This window comes from Nomia melanderi, chromosome 5 (assembly GCF_051020985.1).
Source record: "Nomia melanderi isolate GNS246 chromosome 5, iyNomMela1, whole genome shotgun sequence".
Classification (NCBI taxonomy): Eukaryota; Metazoa; Arthropoda; class Insecta; order Hymenoptera; family Halictidae; genus Nomia; species Nomia melanderi.
This window is the reverse complement of record NC_135003.1, coordinates 8,230,671-8,244,258: the sequence shown is the minus strand read 5'-3', so window position 1 is coordinate 8,244,258 and position 13,588 is coordinate 8,230,671. Positions and strand designations below refer to the sequence as shown.

Below are 13,588 nucleotides of genomic sequence, written 5' to 3'. Positions count from 1 at the left end.
TATAAACAATTTAATCGAAATATATTTTGTTATTAGTAGTTTAGAATCGACAGAAACATCAAATAATAAATTTTAGACAATGATTTTCATTTATTATACTTTTAAATTGTCGTAGAAGTTGTTAGTGTTGTTATAAACTCTTTTGTAAAATATTCAATCATTAATAATTATTTTTAGTAAATATCTGTAATTCCAAAATGATTAGAACGCACAATTAAAATGAGAATGGGCTTACTTCGAAACAACCAGCGTTAATATTTGCAATTAAAAAGTTTTCATATTTCCACTAAATTAGGAATACATTCTATGTGTTGCCATCTATCAACAAATAGAATCGTTCCATCTGTCAGTAGGAATGTTTTCTACACTTGAGTTTTCCATTCGCCACATAGTAGCGCCATCTTATGCTAGTAAGGTTAGTTAAAAATGTTATTGGCGCATAAAAACACCGACAAAGGGTAATATAGATTGGACATCCAATTACCGATGTAAGATAGAATAGACTAGACCACCGTATAGACTTAACAAGGCTGTGCGAATAAATACAAATAAGTAAATAAGAAACATGTTCCTTTTTATTGTTTTATCTCAATATTCTATTTTTCTATATACTTGTAATTTCTTACAGACATTTATCAGAAACATAATTCATAATTTCAAAGTACAATAGAATACAAAACGGCAAGGGTGACTAAATCTGTGCCTGTGCATATAAAATTGCTCACTTAACAAGTTTGGGCAGCTTCTTGTACAGAAGTAGTAAGGGAACGATGTTTCGATGATCGGAAGTACCAAGAAATAAGTTCACACGAAGTCGTCTTGTTAATATTGGTTGTACAGATTCATCGCTTGAAGTGTTCATAGTTTAAAAATTTGAAAATTTTCGAACGATGAATCATTTTTAACTTTTAAAATTTGTCAAGTTTTTCAAATTTAAAGTATTTTCTGCAAGGGATAATACTGAAACTAATGGTTGCAATATTTTTATAATTTAAATGTGAAATGTGCAATCATCAGCGCTGAGACAATATGAAACAAGATCTTTATTAGCAATTATAAAAGAATATGTACTGTTACAGGATTCGAAATTATTTCTAAGCATTGGAATATTAAAAAAATATTTATTTCGTTTCCCAATTTGTCAAACTCATTTAAAAAACCAGTATTGTCTTTGATACAATTTTTATCATATTTTAGAACGTACTTTATCTTTAAGACGATGAACATGCTTTCTACTACTGTTTTATTCTTAAAGGAATTATTACAAATCACCTAATGTAAATAAAACTAATTGCTGTAAGATTTTTTGTATTACTTGGTTTACTTTGTGAAATCAACCATACTTCCTTAATTTGGATTTCCAATTAATATTTTGCTAAACTGATGTATTACTTAAAAATAAAGGAACTTTCCTAACTTTTACATAGAGTGTATTTGTTAGCTCTTGCGAACTTTTTTTTATAAGATCATTTAAATAATTTGTTTTGTTTCCCATGTTATCAAAACAAAGATCATGTAATTTCTTAAAAACAAAAGAAATCTTAATTCCTACTCCCCATAGTATCCTGGATAAACGGTATGGCGTAAAAATGTTTCCCTGCGCTAAGAAGTGATCTAAATAGTTTTCTTCATTAAAACAACATTTATGAAAACTTCTAAAAATAAAAGCGGCATTACATCCTGCTGTGAATAATATATCAGATAAATTATTTGATGAAAAACCTACTTTATAAAAATCATTTAAAATCTGCGATTTCTTTCCCGATTCATCAAAACAAATATCATGAAAATCTTTTAATGCCTTACAAATATTAGGCCCTGCTCCGCGCAATATAATGCATAAATTGATTAATGAAAAACTACCCTCTTTATTTATAAAATGACATAAGTATTCTTTTGTTTCATCTATAAAACAAAAATCATAAAATTCTTGTACTCTATCTATTCCTCTATTCAATATGTTGCATATATCGCGCGGTCTAAAACCTGCCTTATAAAAACTATCTAGAAGTTCTGTTATTTCCCCTTCCTCATTAAAAAAGACACAATGCCATCTTTTTAAAATAGAAGAAGCCCGAGTACTTGCTCCCCATAATATGCGGGATATATCACGTGGTTTAAAACCTGCTTTGTAGAAATCGTCTAACATTTTCGTTCTGTTTCCTTCGTCGTCAAAGCAAACATCATGTAATTTTTTAAATGAGTCCGTAGCTTTAGTTCCTGTTGTGTATAATATTGTACTTAAGCAATGTGGTGTAAAACTTTCTTCCCAATCATTTTTCTCTGTGAAATGCTTTAAATACGGTGTTTTATGTCCATTTTTATCAAAAAAAGCATCATATAACTCTATAAAAGCTTTTCCAGCGTTAAGTCCTGATCCACTTAAAATACTGAACATATTAGATATACTAAAGTTCCACTTCTTTATAGTTTTCAAATAATCGATTTGATTAGCTTGCTTATTAAATATAGGATCACATAAATCTTTAAAAGCTTTCGCACTCTTAGCTCCCGCTCCACGTAAAACAGTAGATACATTAGAGAAACTTATTTCTTCTTTTTCTAAAGTTTCTAAGTATTCAGTTTTCCGTCCTTGTTTATCAAACAAAGTATCGTATAAATCTTTGAAGGCTTTTGCAGCATTACCTCCTGATGCATGTAAAATATTTGACATATTACATATATTTATTCCTTGTTCTTTTATACATCTTAGATATTCAGTTTTATTTCCATTTTCATCAAACCATAGATTATATAAGTCTTTAAAAGCTTTTGGAGCATTAACTCCAGATCCAGTTAGCATACTAGACACGTTAACTATATTTATTCCTTCTTTTTCTAAAGTTTTTAAATATACAGTTTTATTTCCTGTTTCATCAAACCATAGACTATATAGATCCTTAAAAGCTTTTGGAGTATTAACTCGAGCTTTATTTAAAATACTGGTTATATTTGCTACACCAACTCCTTCTTTTTCTAGAGCTTCTAAATACACGGTTTTATTTCCTTTTCTATCAAACCACAGATTATACAAGTTTGTAAAAGTTTTTGGAGCGTTGGTTCCTGTCCCACCTAAAATACTGGATATATTAGATAGTTTTATTCCATGTTTTTTTAGGGTTTCTAAGTACTGCGTTTCATCTCCTTTATCATCAAACCATAGATCATACATCTCTTTAAAGATTTTTGCAGCATTAGTTCCTGCTCCACCTAAAATGCTGGATATATTAGACAAATTTATCTCTTTTTGTTCCAGAGTTTTTAAGTATAGGGTTTTATTTCCATTTGCATCAAACCATGTATCATACAAATCTATGAAAGCTTTTACAGCATTAGCTCCTGCTGCACTTAAAATGTTTGACACATTAGCTAAATTTACTCTTTCTTTTTCTAAAGTTTGTAGATATTTAGTTTTATTCCCTTGTTCATCAAACAACAGATCATACAAGTTTTTAAAAGCTTTGGAGGCATTAACTCCTGCTCCATTCAAAATACTAGACATATTAATGAGTTTCAATTTTTCTTTTTTCAGAGTTTTTAAATATTGAGTTTCATTTCCTTGCTCGTCAAACCATAGATCATACAAGTCTTTGAATGGTTTAGGAGCATTGGCTTTTACTCCAGTTAAAATACTAGACATACTAGTTAGCGTTACTTCTTTTTTCTGCATAACTTGAAGACATTTTTTTCCATCCCCTTTGATTAAAAAATCACAGAACTGATAAAATGCTGGCGTTTCCTCACTTCCAACCACACATTTAGCAAATTTAACTGTTTCAAAATCTGCAGTCTGAACTTTCCTATAACTGAATCTATTTTGTTTAATATCTTGCAAAAGCTTTTCCATGATTTCCTTTGTAATATGGCCATATTCACGAGACTCTAACCAGCGTAACGCTATTTCACGTAAATCATCGTAGTTGTACGGCACTTTATTAGATTCAATATCAGTTTCTATTTCATTTTTAATAATGGTACCTAATTTTTCCTTGTTAGGTTGCTTAACAGCAAATATCAATTTGTGTAAAAATTTCTCTTTCATTTCTTTTTCATTTTCGTCAGAAAATCTGCCTTCCTCTTTTTCTTTTTGCAAAGAGGGAGGAAGCTTTAGTAGCTTCATAAGCTCTTCTCTTGTAGTTTCTTCCTGATCAAATTGATAAAAACCATTTGTATCTAAAAACGAACAATCTCTTAAAATTTTATATTTCTTCTTTTGAACATGGATACTATTAAATTTTAAAGGATAAAAATGTTTTGATTTTACTTTCTTTAATCTGTTTTCTTCTGTAATATCTAGGTTTGCATTTGTATAAATAATAAAATACCTTACTTCTCCTTTTAATTCTTCAGTAAAAAGAGTAAAATGCTTATTGACAGAAAACATATTTTTTTTCTCCTGTTGTTTGTAAGGAAATAACTGATCATAATCAATACTGTTAGTCATTGTATAAACCTTTATATAAGTAATTTTATTTTTATAATTTACAGTAATGTCATTAGATACATCATGTCGTTTCCCCTCAAAATTTAAAGAAAACATATATTTATGCAGGAACATGGAATGTAAGAAGGATATTAATAAATTAAATTCATATATCATCCCAGATATGTAACTATTATATCTTTTATCCCTTTCCAGAACTGTTAAGCTACATAATATCTGTTCTTTTAATGCAATATAATTGTCTTGGACCTTACTATTTTTTGCTATTTCACTTTTAACAATACTGTTCAGTTCTTCTCTATTAGGTTGATTAACTGCAAATACTAACTTATCTAAAAAAGCTTCTTTTATTTCTTTTATAAATTCCTGAGAAAAATTTCTTTTTTCTATTTCATCCTGTATAGTAGGTGAAAATTTTAATCGATTTAAAAGTTCTTCTTTTGTTCTTTTATCTAGGGAAAACTGATAAAAATCACGTCCTGGTACATTATTATTTGTGAATAAAAAGGTTTTTAAAATATCAGATTTTTCCATATTTATATTATAAAATTCAAAAGGATAAAAATTTTTAAATCGTCTTCGTTTTAATTTTTTTTCTTCTGTGAGGTCTAAATCTGAATTGGTAAAGAAAACAAGATATTCAATAGTATTTGATACATCACATGGTTTAAAAATTACATATTTAACAAAATTATCAAAATGATCATTAATTAAACTTTGTTTTCCATTAGCAAATAATCTACCATAACCAATAGCACTATCTGTGTAATATTTATCTACACTTTCAATTTGTACATAAATAGACTTCTGTTTATAACAAAAAATAATATTATTGAATTTACCAATTTTGGAAATCCGAAATGTTAATGACAATGAAGAGTATTTATGTTTATACATATACTTTCTAACTAAACAAAACATTGATAATTCTAACTGATACATAAATCTAATCAAAGTATGAGGAAGATTACTTCTATATTCATTGGTCTGACAAGGATTAGGCAATTTATCAATCAGATCTTGTCTGTACTCATCTTGTAAGCCATTAGGCAATTTTAAATCTTTGCATACTCTCTTTGATATTGTATGATCTGTGTCTTTAATAGAATGTTTTCGTTTTCCAGGCTTATAATCAGCAGCTTCAGCATTTTCGTTAGTTGAATTTCTTAAACAACTATTCTGTTTAGGTGGTGTGATGAGCATCTTGTAATGGCTCTAAATGTATCTAGCATAAAAATTACTTATTGTTTTTATTAACAATGTCTTATTTGTAACATGGTAATATAAAAATGTAATTACCTTTGAAAAGTTATCATTAGAAAGTTTGTCCAGAGGAGGAATACAGCATTTTTCCGAAACCGATTTCCAATGCGCATGCTTACGGAAGTAGTGTATGTGAACATAGTAACGGTTTCTCGATACCGATAGTACGAAGTTAGGAATAAAATTTAAACATCGTGAGCAAGTTTCGTTTAAAATTTGGCACTGCTGCATTCGATATTATAAATTATAATTAAGTAGAGGATTATTCTTTTTCTATTATTGATTTTCTACACAAAAAAAATATGGTAAGTATCGACTTTGACTTTAAATATGGTACTTAATATGGTTTCATGCATTTCATATAAAAATAGAGAATATTATTATACATGTATCTGTACATGAAAGTTACACAAAAGTTTTACCACCAACAAAAAGTAATTTATTTACAAAATATATGTAACTATATTTTAATATTAAACACTAATAGTAAAGTTCTAATAATTATGCATAGCCATTAAGCATTAACATTTTTATTGTCTGTCAGTTGGTATTATTAAATTAATAAATCTAAATACAAAAATAATATAGCATATTTATAATTTTCAAATATACATACTTCGGAAAGAGTACAGAAATATTAATAACTTTTTAAATAAATTCTGATAGTGTATTAAAACAAAAAGATTTTAAATTTGTTTGATTTCACCACTGCAATGTGGGCAACAAGTTATATTTGAATCATTTTGTGGAAGAAATATTTGGCCACCTATTGCAACAGCAGCACCCATCACTGCGCTACAAGCCACGTCTTGCCTTCCTGACATTAGTAATGTTGGGCTCATGAGCAGCTACACATAGATAAGCAAAATAAAATATGAAGGAATTAACAGTAAAATTAATTAAAGGTTATGTAAATGATTTTAGAATGTTTAAGAAGCTTACTTGTTCTGCTGTTTTTTCGGCAACTGTTTTCATATCTAGACCACTTGTATTAAGTTCTTTTTGTAAATGAATGTTCTCTACCCCACTTAATAATTGAACTTTCAAAATTTCTGCTAACTGACAACATCCTTGTGCTAAGTCAACAATATTTGTACTTGGTAATTCATGTCTCTTAGAAGAGGCAGCTCCAATGGGATCAAAATTTTCACGAAGAATACTGAGTGTTCTAAAATGGACAAATACTGATAGTATAATATTTATAATAAGATACACATTTCATTACACGTCATACCTGTATGTTTTAAGAGATATGTCACGAATGTGATTACGATCTTCTAAAAGCCTTTTTATTGCTTCCTGAAGATCTGTTGTCCTTTGACAAAGAGCTGCTTTCCATTTTGCAAGTTCTTCTACCATTAAACTGTCACAAGAAAACATAACAGTGGTATTAATTAAATGTAAATAAAAGTTGTAAAATAACTGATTTTGCAATATCATACTGATTCAAATTTAAAGTATAATTCTTAAATTATTTTAGATATAGACATACTATGAGACTCATCTTAAGTGTGTTTGTTGAATAATTTTCATTTACCTACTGGCTAAGAATTTACTTCTCCAAACTTCACATTGACCAGCTAACCACTCAGTTTGTTCTTGATGAGTTGAAAGATGTTGAGCAGAATTTAGAAGAGCTCTAGCAAGTTGTAATTTATCTTCAGTCAGTAAATGAACTTTTGTTTCAAGATCTTCACCTACAGCAGCTACTAACAAGTTCTTTAATTCTCCATTTACCTTATTAAATAAATTAAAATTATTTGAATGTATTATTTTCTATATTATTTAATGCAAGCCAATTTCATATATAATACGTAACGTAAATACCTGAGCTTGAAATTTCAATTGATTTTCAAGTTGACTGTTTTCTTCCTTAAACTTTTTTATTTCTGCTTCATATGCCTTTTTTTCCTTTAGCCACTCAGATTCCAAAGATTTATCTTCTATTGTTTTTATGATCTCAGAAGCTGGAACTTCTATTTCATGAATTTTCATTGCGGCAACTTGAGAAACTGCTACATGCATATTTAAATTGCTTCTTTGGAATTTTTTACTTTTTTTGTCATATGGAATGATTGGATTAACTGCAGCTTTATATGGTTCATATGGAACGAATTTTGGTTCTTTTGATTTTAAAGAATTTAAAATATGCTTTTCATCTTTAACATTAGAAATATGTTTTGGTACTAAATTTATAATTGGACCATTTGGAGTAACTGGTGGAATTAAACTTGATTGCTTCAAATTTGTTGGATGATAAATAAGTGTATCACCAAGGCGGCATTTTGTTTGTTTGATTTCAATTTTTTCCATCGTCACATTTTCCATTCCATCACCTTGTGTACGTCCAACACAAGTCATTGTTTGCACATCTTAAATAATAATTGAATGATATTACAGTGTTATACTAAATTCATTATTAATAAATATTGTTATCAACAATTTTTACTGTATTTATACTACTACATATATTGTATATTTATTATCATTAAATAATTATTACTTAGAAACTTCGTAATTATTTCTTAAATAAAGTTTTAATTTCAACTGTTTCATACTCGTAATTTATATTGAAAACAGATGTTTGTAGAAGTGGGTCATAAAACAGTATGTAATCTAACCTTGTGATTTAATTTGTGCTTCTTCCTTTGAAGAATTTGAAGCAGTTGCCATGTTATGTTGTATTGGTAATATTTACTTACTTTTAATTGTATTCCTTGTAGGAATAAAATAAAAAATTATACACTACTTTTTATTCATTATGACTTATGTCACTTGATGATTAACGTTCGATGTAAGTGATTCAACATGTCTGTAAGCTATAACGTCATTGACGGTGGAAAAGTAAATAGAATTTATTTATTCCTATATAAAGTTAAATAAAACTATAAAAGAAATAAAACGTTAAGTACGATTTTATTTCTGTAAGCCGTTTTTGTATCCAAATGTGAAGCAAAAAGTTTATTTTAATTAAACAAGCTATATATATATTCATTTAAATTTTATAAAAACTTCTAATTTTTGACAAAATTACTGCACGTTGTTTTAAATAATTATTAAGTAACATTACAATAAATTAAAAATACAAGCAATTTTGTGCAAAACAATTTTATTTTTCATAAGTAGTGCGGCTCAAGAAAATTTGTCCAGACTGGAATAGATCAGCATAAAGGATACTAGACCATTTTTAATGTATGATTGGCAGAGCAGTTATTATCAGTCAGTAATTACCACAATAAATTTAGGCGATTCATTTTAAATAATATGAATAATTCTTTTGCAGCGAAATGAGGTTAAACAAATAATTCATCACAACTTTCAAAATCATAATAACATATTTATTTTCATGGAAACGCAAGTTTCTTCTGAAAGCTCCACGATTTTATACAGTAACATATAATATTGTATAGAATTGAATTAAGCAAATAACAAATATAAATAATGGATGGATAGAAGCACAAAATAATCTTTTCATAACAAATTTGCGAAATACACTAAATAGTGAGTCCAACGGCAGGCACGTGAATATCCCTAGAATAGTAACATATCGCACGTTTGCCATCTTTAGAACCGTAAGAACCTGGCATAAAAATCTGCCATAAAGTTTTGTTCACGATTGCGCACAGAGTACGTTCGCGGTCGTGCGAGAGTCCACATGAGCCTGTTGCCAGTTATTGATCCTGACACGGTTAAACAACACTGCATTGCTGTCAAGTACGAAAACAATTCTAGTCACGAAGCGTTTGCAAAAACGCGTCGTCAATCGGTTACGGTAACGTGTGCGTCTTTATTTCTACGAGGACACCGCGTTATCGAGATGTGCCGTGTCTCATCGACGTCATCGTTCTTCTGTCAAAATGTAGAGGAGGTCCCTCAAGACTGAAATATCGATGAGTGACATTTGCCATTGATACGGGAAGATGTCATCGGTAGTTTTCCGCGAAAGAAGTAACACGTAGATAGAACGTGACAGAAACTCCTTGTCATTGCCGAATTTCTATTCATCTTTGTTAATTGAGCAACGTCGAGAAGGGAATCACTTGATATTTTGACTCTGAAACTTTAGGGGGAGTTGAATTTGTGTCGCTGCTGCACATGTGATCCTCTAGGTGTTATCTTCGGTCCGTAATGAAGAAGTTTACAATTAAAGGTGTGTTCGACGGGTTCCGATCGTCGGTACCTCAACCCGTCAAACCTGATCAGGAAATCGTCGAAAACTTACGGCCGGAACACTTTCAAGTAAAGAAGGTCAGTGATAACAATTATTATTATTCATCTATCAATTTCTCTAGTATATTGTTCTTCCGGTTTCGAATGGCGTGTATACAATTTCGAAAACATTGAAAAACATATGCACATGGAGAACCGCATCGCTCGAGTCGCGTAATATTGTTCGAGTTTATTATTACGCCTGATCGAAATTCATTCTTGTATAATTTATATTGCGACGAGTTGCCTCATTAGGACTCGCGCTTATCTTTTCGTGAAAATAAACGTGTAGTAGTGGAGTTGCCGACGTTGTCATCGGTATATGGCACCATAATGTCATTGTTGTCTATGGAAACATGCGCATACAATCAATATGCTGTAACACTGTTTTATTTGATTTGAAAGTTTCATAAATAGAAAAACGTTAGTGTAAAACGAAATCGGCGCGAAACATTATTAATCACGAAAAATATAGAGTAATCGACTGTGTTTTCTGTTATAAATACCGTGCATAATAATAAGTTTCATTTCACAAGTTAACGAGGTGGAAATTCTAATAAATATAGAGTGATTCCTATTCAACTGACCGTAGATTTAAAAATAAATTATGAAATTGATTAAAATGTAGGTCATCCGCGTGGTTTGAAACTGATATTATTCGCAGCAGAACTTTTCCGATACAGGATTAAAAGATGAAAATAACAAATATATTCAGCGAACACGTACATAATTTACATGTATAATTTACACGTATCATACTTCTGTGATTGTCTATTAAAAATAATCTTATTGAATATTATTCTTGGAATTTTTTCGTTTGAATTCTGGAGAATGGTTTTGATGAATTCGATGTATACGTAAGCTTAAAGTTTCGTTAAAATGAGAACATTAATAGCTCTACATAAAAGTTCTTATTTTATTCCGGAACGTAATGAAATCGTCAATATCGAAATTTAATTTTCGTTCTTTTGAAACTACTCCAAATTACGTTATTGTGTTAATTACGTTAATTGAGTTTATTACGTATTCGAAAATCATTACGGAAATTCAGGAATAGTACTATATTAATAACGAGTAAACACAATTAATTAGGGCAATAATTAACTGATCAATCATTTTATTTCAAGAATGGTCCCAGTTTGGACGAAATGTATTCGGTATTTCGATCGATTGTAGTACGCCAATGTTTCGCGCTGAAAAACATACGTACTAACAAGAGCCGAGTGCATATCTGGCGATAGTTTGTCCATAGTTTGTCCAAGTGCATCTAACGCGTTATCAGTGTAATGTACGCAAATGGTGTACAAATATCGGTGCACAATATGAACACAACGACAGTCGTTCACAGGCTATATTCCTGTGTTAAAATTGAAATATTCTACTTACGAATTTTTCGTTTCCTCGTTCAAACTTTTGGGAAAATACTTTTAGATTCATTCCAATCTATATTCCCATTATTTGTATTACTTTTGTCGTTAAAATAGGCGCTCAATCAAATACTGAAACAATGGAATATTTTCTTCTATGAGGCAAAATGTATCGTAGAAGAGATCCATATCAATGAACTCAAAGATTCATTGTTATTTAACGCAAAAGCACTGAGTCATTGTCTCTACAATTTATCTGATGCCAGTGAATCATAAATTGGTTTAATGATTTTCAGTACCTTGCCATTTGTCGGTAGGTAGATCCGAGTAGCCATTATTCCGAAGATTCATTTCGTAACTTCTTTTATACGTGTGTGTATTTTTTCTTATATAATTTAGTATGTTGTTTTGAACAAAATCGATAATTAGTCGTAACAGTTTCGAATATGTACTTTATTGCATCGTTTGGGAGACAAGTATAAATTGACTGTGTACAGACCATATCAAAGTAAAATTGAGTTGTTTACTAGGGAAGTTTTTAAAGTCCGAATGTAAATTTTAGGGTACAAATAATGGAGGAGGAATTACCGATAGGTAAAATGATGAAAAGGGGTCGATTTATGGCAACTGGGGCACTAGCGTTCTATGCGTCTACGCGTCGCCAATGAGGCCATGTCCTTCAAACCTCTGCAATTCTTGTAATTTTGCGAAATGCACGAAATTGTTTGGAAGATATATTCTTAGTAGTATAAGGATTGAGAAAAATGTAAAAAGTATCGGTTGGATTAAGTTTGTAAATCGGAGGAGCTTTCTGCATTGAAGAAAGTACCGTTGTTGCATGCATGGGCATTTTATAAATATTAGTTTAACGGTGTAATGAACACTGTTCATTGACAAAGAAGCATACGGACGTACTTACTGTCACTGAATCTTTGATGAAACGGCTTTTTCGTAACAATAATCGGAGCGTAACAATTTTATAGGTATTTAAGATTGTATTGTGGTATTGCTTCCCCGAATCTTTCAGCTTGCTGACTTTTCAATGTGACTTCATTCGGTTCAAGCACAGCTTCCATTGTCGTAAATTTTTAACACACTGAGCCGCACGCCGAATAGAAGCGTACCCCAAACGATTCAACCATACAATCGGTTCTGATTAATTTTTCGGCCCTTTTTCATCAACATTTTCTTGTAGCTTATTAAATTGTGTTCTGTAAGATCAAAACCTTTTTTCGTTTACGAAAAAGGTAAAACTAATAATTCAGTTATATTTCTTCTAAGATCAAAGTTTTTCTTTATTTCTGAAAGAAGTAAACAATTGAAGAATTTCAGTTGTAAAGTTGCCTTAATAGGGCAAACTTTTTTAAAAAAAGAGTTTCAATTAATTTTCTGTTTCTTTATTCATGAACATGGGATTTTGCATAAATATTTTTAGTTTGCTTATCAGAATTGACAGCATTGGAATTGCAGAAAAGTTTTCAAAATTCTGCAACAGTTTTTTCGTTGACGTACTGATGGCAGAACAAAGTTTTGTGTACGTCGACTAGGTGACTAAATTGATGACTGTACCCAAACAATTGATGCTTTTGAGTGTATTGCTCGAATTATGGGAGAACTGAGAAATTGATGGCGTCAGCCCGACAATATCGATTGTATTCGGTATACAATAAATATCTAGACAACAGGTGGAGTGTTATGATACATCGACATGATACTTTTGAGTTTGTTTATGCTACACGATCGTAGTATTCGATTCTCAAGCAACGAGGAGGATTATTGTTTTCATTTTATTGGGTGCGTCAGATGGCGGTACCATTCTATCATCCAATTGTGTGAACCACATATTTTTGGGAGATTGTCAAATTTCGTGGAATATTTTCAATATTTCCGTTTATTAATATCGTTATCAGAAAATCGTTACTAGTTGTATAGGTGAACACCTGATACGAAGAAATCGAATTTATAGTAACTTTTAGGTTGAACAGAATGTAAAAATTTGTATACCTATTTCCTTGTCGGCCTTTATGTGAGGTATATAACACTGCTGAATTATTCTCATCCACAGTAAAGTTTTGATTTAAATACTATCGAGCATTTGTGCGAGGAAATGGAACGACAATTAAATGGCAGGGATACTGCGTTGAGAAAATATTGCAGCACAATATCGTCGCAGTTAAACTCTCTGCAGATGTAGAAATCACCACAAAGTCATTACCGCGGGCGTATTAACGTTACATTAAACATTTGCTTTTATTGTTACAGTCAATATTTGAATACTTTTGCAATGTATAATATACCCTTTAAC

The 13,588-nt window shown here is 30.4% G+C and overlaps 3 protein-coding genes across 14 annotated transcripts in view; 1 reads left to right on the top strand and 2 right to left on the bottom strand.

The window, feature by feature from the left end:
- Positions 1-1,246: 1,246 nt before the first annotated feature.
- On the bottom strand, positions 1,247-5,987 carry LOC116430936 (uncharacterized). Of its 4 annotated transcripts, none has more exons than XM_031985685.2 (3): positions 5,744-5,986; positions 5,287-5,669; positions 1,247-4,173 (listed from the first exon to the last, which is right to left on the bottom strand). In XM_031985685.2, the coding sequence occupies exons 2-3, from the start codon at positions 5,645-5,647 to the stop codon at positions 1,376-1,378; spliced, it is 3,159 nt and encodes a 1,052-aa protein (XP_031841545.2). In that variant the 5' UTR covers positions 5,648-5,669; positions 5,744-5,986; the 3' UTR covers positions 1,247-1,375. The 4 variants fall into 4 exon arrangements, with proteins under 4 accessions (XP_031841545.2, XP_031841546.2, XP_031841544.2 ...); XM_031985686.2 differs by having other exon boundaries at positions 5,416-5,669; positions 5,744-5,985; XM_031985684.2 differs by having other exon boundaries at positions 1,247-5,669; positions 5,744-5,987.
- Positions 5,988-6,221: 234 nt separating this feature from the next.
- LOC116430938 (golgin-45) lies at positions 6,222-8,617 on the bottom strand. Of its 2 annotated transcripts, none has more exons than XM_031985689.2 (6): positions 8,410-8,617; positions 7,535-8,079; positions 7,245-7,444; positions 6,942-7,070; positions 6,650-6,875; positions 6,222-6,555 (listed from the first exon to the last, which is right to left on the bottom strand). In XM_031985689.2, exons 2-6 carry the CDS (start codon positions 8,066-8,068, stop codon positions 6,394-6,396), a joined length of 1,251 nt encoding a protein of 416 aa, XP_031841549.1. In that variant the 5' UTR covers positions 8,069-8,079; positions 8,410-8,617; the 3' UTR covers positions 6,222-6,393. The 2 variants fall into 2 exon arrangements, with proteins under 2 accessions (XP_031841549.1, XP_031841548.1); XM_031985688.2 differs by having other exon boundaries at positions 8,329-8,571.
- Positions 8,618-9,309: 692 nt separating this feature from the next.
- Tomosyn (syntaxin-binding protein tomosyn) overlaps positions 9,310-13,588 on the top strand; it is a 78,002-nt gene continuing 73,723 nt past the window's right edge. For all 8 annotated transcript variants that reach the window (XR_012998706.1, XM_031985813.2, XM_076368067.1 and 5 more), the window contains exon 1: positions 9,310-9,955. Coding sequence is in view for 7 of the 8 variants with exons in the window: in XM_031985813.2 (XP_031841673.1) it covers positions 9,836-9,955 (120 nt within the window). In the remaining variant the exon portion in view is untranslated. The remainder of the gene's footprint in view (positions 9,956-13,588) is intronic.

Coding starts and splice junctions, on each gene's coding strand:
- LOC116430936 (XM_031985684.2), bottom strand. CDS start 5,647: ATGCTCATCACACCACCTAAACAGAATAGTTGTTTAAGAAATTCAACT.
- LOC116430938 (XM_031985688.2), bottom strand. CDS start 8,380: ATGGCAACTGCTTCAAATTCTTCAAAGGAAGAAGCACAAATTAAATCA. Junction 7,445..7,534: donor AATTGAAATTTCAAGCTCAG/GTATTTACGTTA, acceptor TTATTTAATAAG/GTAAATGGAGAATTAAAGAA. Junction 6,876..6,941: donor ATATCTCTTAAAACATACAG/GTATGACGTGTA, acceptor TGTCCATTTTAG/AACACTCAGTATTCTTCGTG.